Source organism: Nicotiana sylvestris, chromosome 3 (assembly GCF_000393655.2).
Source record: "Nicotiana sylvestris chromosome 3, ASM39365v2, whole genome shotgun sequence".
In the NCBI taxonomy this organism is placed as follows: Eukaryota; Viridiplantae; Streptophyta; class Magnoliopsida; order Solanales; family Solanaceae; genus Nicotiana; species Nicotiana sylvestris.
The window spans coordinates 168,244,833-168,249,469 of NC_091059.1; the positions used below are offsets into that span (position 1 = coordinate 168,244,833).

At 41.5% G+C, this 4,637-nt stretch overlaps 1 protein-coding gene across 1 annotated transcript; it reads right to left on the reverse strand.

Annotated features, from left to right (window-relative positions):
* Window positions 1-1,498: 1,498 nt before the first annotated feature.
* Window positions 1,499-2,347, reverse strand: LOC138888328 (uncharacterized). Its single transcript, XM_070170180.1, has one exon. It carries the CDS (start codon window positions 2,345-2,347, stop codon window positions 1,499-1,501), a length of 849 nt encoding a protein of 282 aa, XP_070026281.1.
* Window positions 2,348-4,637: the final 2,290 nt, after the last annotated feature.

Consider the following 4,637-nt stretch of genomic DNA (forward strand, 5'->3'; position numbering starts at 1 on the left):
AAAAAAGAGCAGGAGAGTCAAACCATCTTGACATTTTTTACATAATAATGTGAGTTTTTTTTTAAAAAAATTGCTTGTAGTATGAGACATAATCTAATTAGTACAAGTCTTTCTAGAAAACCTTCCTAAACCGTTGCGATTGTCTGCGGTAAAAGTTTTACAATTTACTCTGAAAACTTTTGCTGAAAAATTGCTTTGATTAGTCATACTACTATTTATGATGAGAGTTCACTGGTAGGCTGGCAATTAATCACTTTTGGCATGGTACGGGACATTACCCTTATTATCTGTTTATGTAAATCAGATATCCCTGAAACATTAGTGTTAAGTTGCCTCTTATCAGTTACCATAGTATTGTTGACTCACCAGATTTCTGCAGCATATTAATGTAGGATATTTTATCACCACGAAGGGGAGCCTTGGCGTAACTGGTAAAGCTGCCTCCATGTGACCAGGAGGTCACGGGTTCGAGCCGTGGAAACCTTTTGTAGAAATGCAAGGAAAGGTTGCGTACAATAGACCCTTATGGTCCGGCCCTTCCCTGGACCTTGTACATAGCGGGAGCTTAGTGCACCGAGCTGCCCCTTTTTTCTTTTTTAATATATATTTTATCACCACCCAACAGAATAGGATGTGCTTGCTACAATAATCATTTTTTCCTAATTTCTGAGTAATATCATACATTATTGGGCCTTTGCCTATCTTATTGAATAAACTAAGGATGCATATTCCACCATATCTCTGTGGCAGGTGTGTCGGCTTATATTTCTCACGCAGATGGAAAAAAGTGCGAGAATTTCCATGTCTCTTGGCACTTACTAATGATATTTATTCTTGCAGGAGGACAACAATCATCTAGTTGGGGATGAGCATGATGATAATCATCAAGTTGGGGATGAGCATGATCCTGAGGATGATGGAGAGGCCGAGTCTGAAGATGATGCCGAACTTGTGAAGAGCCTGAGCAAGCAGAGGAGGAAGGCCATTCAAGCTGCCCATCGGGGCTCATTGAAAAACTTAGCCACTTCTTCCCTTAGTTGTCTGCAATCCTCCGTTCTATGACCATGTATGCCATGATACTTGCACACCAAGTTCGGGTTCCTTTAGGAGGGATCGGTCTGTATTGGCCTGGGCCATTTAGTATCTTTGATTCTCCCAATAGTTGAGACGATCCCTGACGCATCTATGCTGAAGTTTTACTCTGGTAATCGAGGGACCTCGGTGGGGTCGGCGTGCTTATCGAACCCGTTCTTGCTCATGAGTCCTCGAGAACCTTGACCTCAGACACTTCTTTGATCGCTCCGAGAGGTGTTGTGGCTCGGGCCATTGTTCCTTAGATTGGTATATGGTTGATACCGTTCTTTGTTGAATCTTGATCCCCGGTCTGTGTCCCTCAGGGGTTTGGCTGCGAATCTATTAGGATGAACTGAGCCCGAGGGGGCTCCCAACTGGTTGTCCTCGACCCTAATTTTGATTGATAATGATTATGCACATCCGACTATGTCGTAGTTGGATATTCGATTAAGTTCTGCTTTAGTTGTTGAGATGCAATCGAGCTTCTTTTATTCAAACCTTGCATAAAAGCCTGAACTGCCCAGTCATCAGAGACTGGTGGTAATTCCATTCTTTCCATCTGAAACAGGTATATGAACTCCCTTAGCATCTCGTCATCCCTTTGTTTTATTTTGAAAACGTCCAATTTTCTGGTGGCCACCTTTATGGCCTCGGCGTGTGCTTTCACGAAGGCGTCCGCCAACATAGCAAATGAATCAATAGAGTTAGGAGCTAAGTTGTGATACCAGATAATAGCTCCTTTTGATATTGTTTCCCCAAACTTTTTCAATAATACTGACTTGATTTCATCGCCATTCAAGTCATTTCCTTTGATTCCACAAGTGTATGAATTGATATATTCATTATAGTCAGTTGTTCCATTATATTTACACATATCAGGCATGCAAAACTTCTTGGGAATGGGCATTGGAGCCGCACTTGGGGTGAAAGGTTTTTGTATGATGTTTTTGGCATCTAGACCTTTCAAAACTAGAGGCGCTCCTGGTATCTGGTCTACCCGGGAGTTATAAGTTTCCACCTTCTTATCGTTGTCTTCTATCTTCTTTTCTCCTGAATCAATCCATTTAGTCAGTTCCTCGAGCATTTTCATGATTGTGGGGTCAGTCCCCGAGCCGTTTTCATCGGGCCTTTCGAGCGCTGGTTCAGTATGTCGTGTGTTCACTAGTTCGGCGGTGTTTGGAGTTCTGTTCTGACTCTGAAGTTGAGCGATGGAGACTTGCTGAGCTTGCAGCATCTCGAATATCACTTGGAGGCTGATTCCTCCTTCTTCCATTCCTCGCGTTTCCTGGCCTCCGGCTCAGGCTTCCCTGTGTGCATTCCTTACGAGGTCTGTGCCTGCGTCCGTGTTTAGAGCGTTATGCGAACTGATATCAATTGGCTCCATATTTGGTACTCCCTCAGGGTTTATGGGTGGTACACCGACCCCTATACTGTTGTTTTCTCCGAGCCCTTCACTGTCCAGAGCATGTACGTTTTGTGTGCTAGACATATCTTAGCTTGAAATCAAATAATCTTTGACAAGAAAAAGTGTGAAGAATAACGTGTGTTATCAAAAAACTAGCACTAAAATAATCACTATTATCTTTAGTCCCACGGTGGGTGCCAAACCGTTTACCTCGAAAAATATGAGTAACAATAAATGTGATTTGTGATTTTAAAGATATGTGATTTATTCCAATAGTAGTGAATATACAAGTAATACTAAGCTTAAGTAAGAAGAATTGATGAACCAAACCAGTATTGTTAGAGCAATAGGGGCCTCGAGCTCGGTTATCTCAGGGGTCTCGAGGTGGGCTAAGAGCAATAAAGTGTGAACAATAAAGTAAAGACAATAAAGCTGAAGAACAATTGTTGAGCACAGTAAACGAGAAAAGTAGAGTAGAATGTTCTATTGCAGTGAATAATGTTTTTTTTACAAATAATTGGGGTCCCCTTTATATTGGAGGAGAAAACCCCCAACATAGTACATTCCTAATTGTGGTGAAGAATTATATTGGTACAGGTGTATAACAACCTAGTACGGATCTGTACCATTTCGTACAAATCTTATCCTTTAATTTATGCCCTGATCCACGTGTTCTTGAGAAATTCCCGCTATTTCTTTAGTGTCTTCGAAATTGTACTGCCCTCGATGTAGGTCGCGCCAGGCCTTCGATTTGCTCCCTCGAAGTGTGTGTCCTTCAGCCGGGTCCGACCCCCACTGCGAGTTGCCCAGACTCAAACTCATAGTCCCAATTTAAGACTTCGAAATCGGGCTCCTCGATTATGACCGTATACAGTGCGCATATTAATGAAGGTCTCTGCTCTTTCAAATTCGGGTTCCCAATTGTGGAACTCAATGCATTCAATTCATATCCTTTTCGAGCTTCTATTTGTTCTCAATGATCCTCTTTTGGAGTCGTCCATCTCATTCGGAGCAGGTCTTGCAAATTACATATTATTAACACGCACGATAAACTTATGACAATATCTAGCATAATTTTAAATTTACTGCCATTGTGTTCGACTTAAAAATAGACACTTCTTAGATATCATGGTTAATATATCTGAGACTGAGAACTTAAAACCATTCTACAAGAAAATCATGGTTGTATATATTTAAAATTATTATGCTTACGGAGTGTATTTGACGTAAAATTCTTGCAAAACGAATAGAGTTGACATGCACAAGCAACTACATCACTAATCCGTTCGTAGGTTTGGTCTGGCAAACATACTTTTGTTAACAAGAATAGAAACATTCGAGGCGTGTCCCATAATTAGGGGTGGCAATTTGAGCCCAAACTCATTCAATGTGTCCAATCCGTTTAGAGATTAATGGGTTGGACTATAACCTATTATTTAGTCCATCTTAATCCAACTCATTTTAGTCCAAATACATTTTGGACTGGATTGGATAATGACTCATTTAAGGGGCATTTGCATCTATACCCGTTTTTTGTGTCACGTTTTAACTTGTGCCCGCTTTGCAAAAAAAATGCGAGAATTCCTAAGTGATCGGGCTAAGAATCACTTCAGGGAGAGAGATGCATGCAGGAAGAATGAACCTGAAGAACCTCAACATGTCATTCATATGATAATCAGTGGAGTCGACGTCCCGCAGGGACTTATATTTAAACGTACCAAAGTATCCATCACAAAGGAGAAACGGACTCGGGATTAATGCCCGAGGACACCCTCACATTCAGCGATGAGGACATCGAGGCCTTATCTCAGCCTCACAACGATGCACTGGTAATTTCTATCCTTTTAAATAAAGTTCAAGTTAAACGTGTTCTTGTGGATCCAAGTAATTCAACAAATATAATCAGGTCAAGGGTCGTAGAGCAGCTCGAGCTGCTCGATCAAATCTTACCAACATCTTGAGTCTTGAATGGTTTTAACATGGCAAGTGAAACAACGAATAGAGAAATCATCCTCCCAGTCAACGTGGCCGGAACCATACAAGACACCAAATTTCATGTCATCGAAGGTGATATGAGGTATAATGCTTTGCTTGGAAGGCCGTAGATCCATAGCATGAGGGCAGTGCCATCGACCCTCCATCAGATGATGAAGTTCCC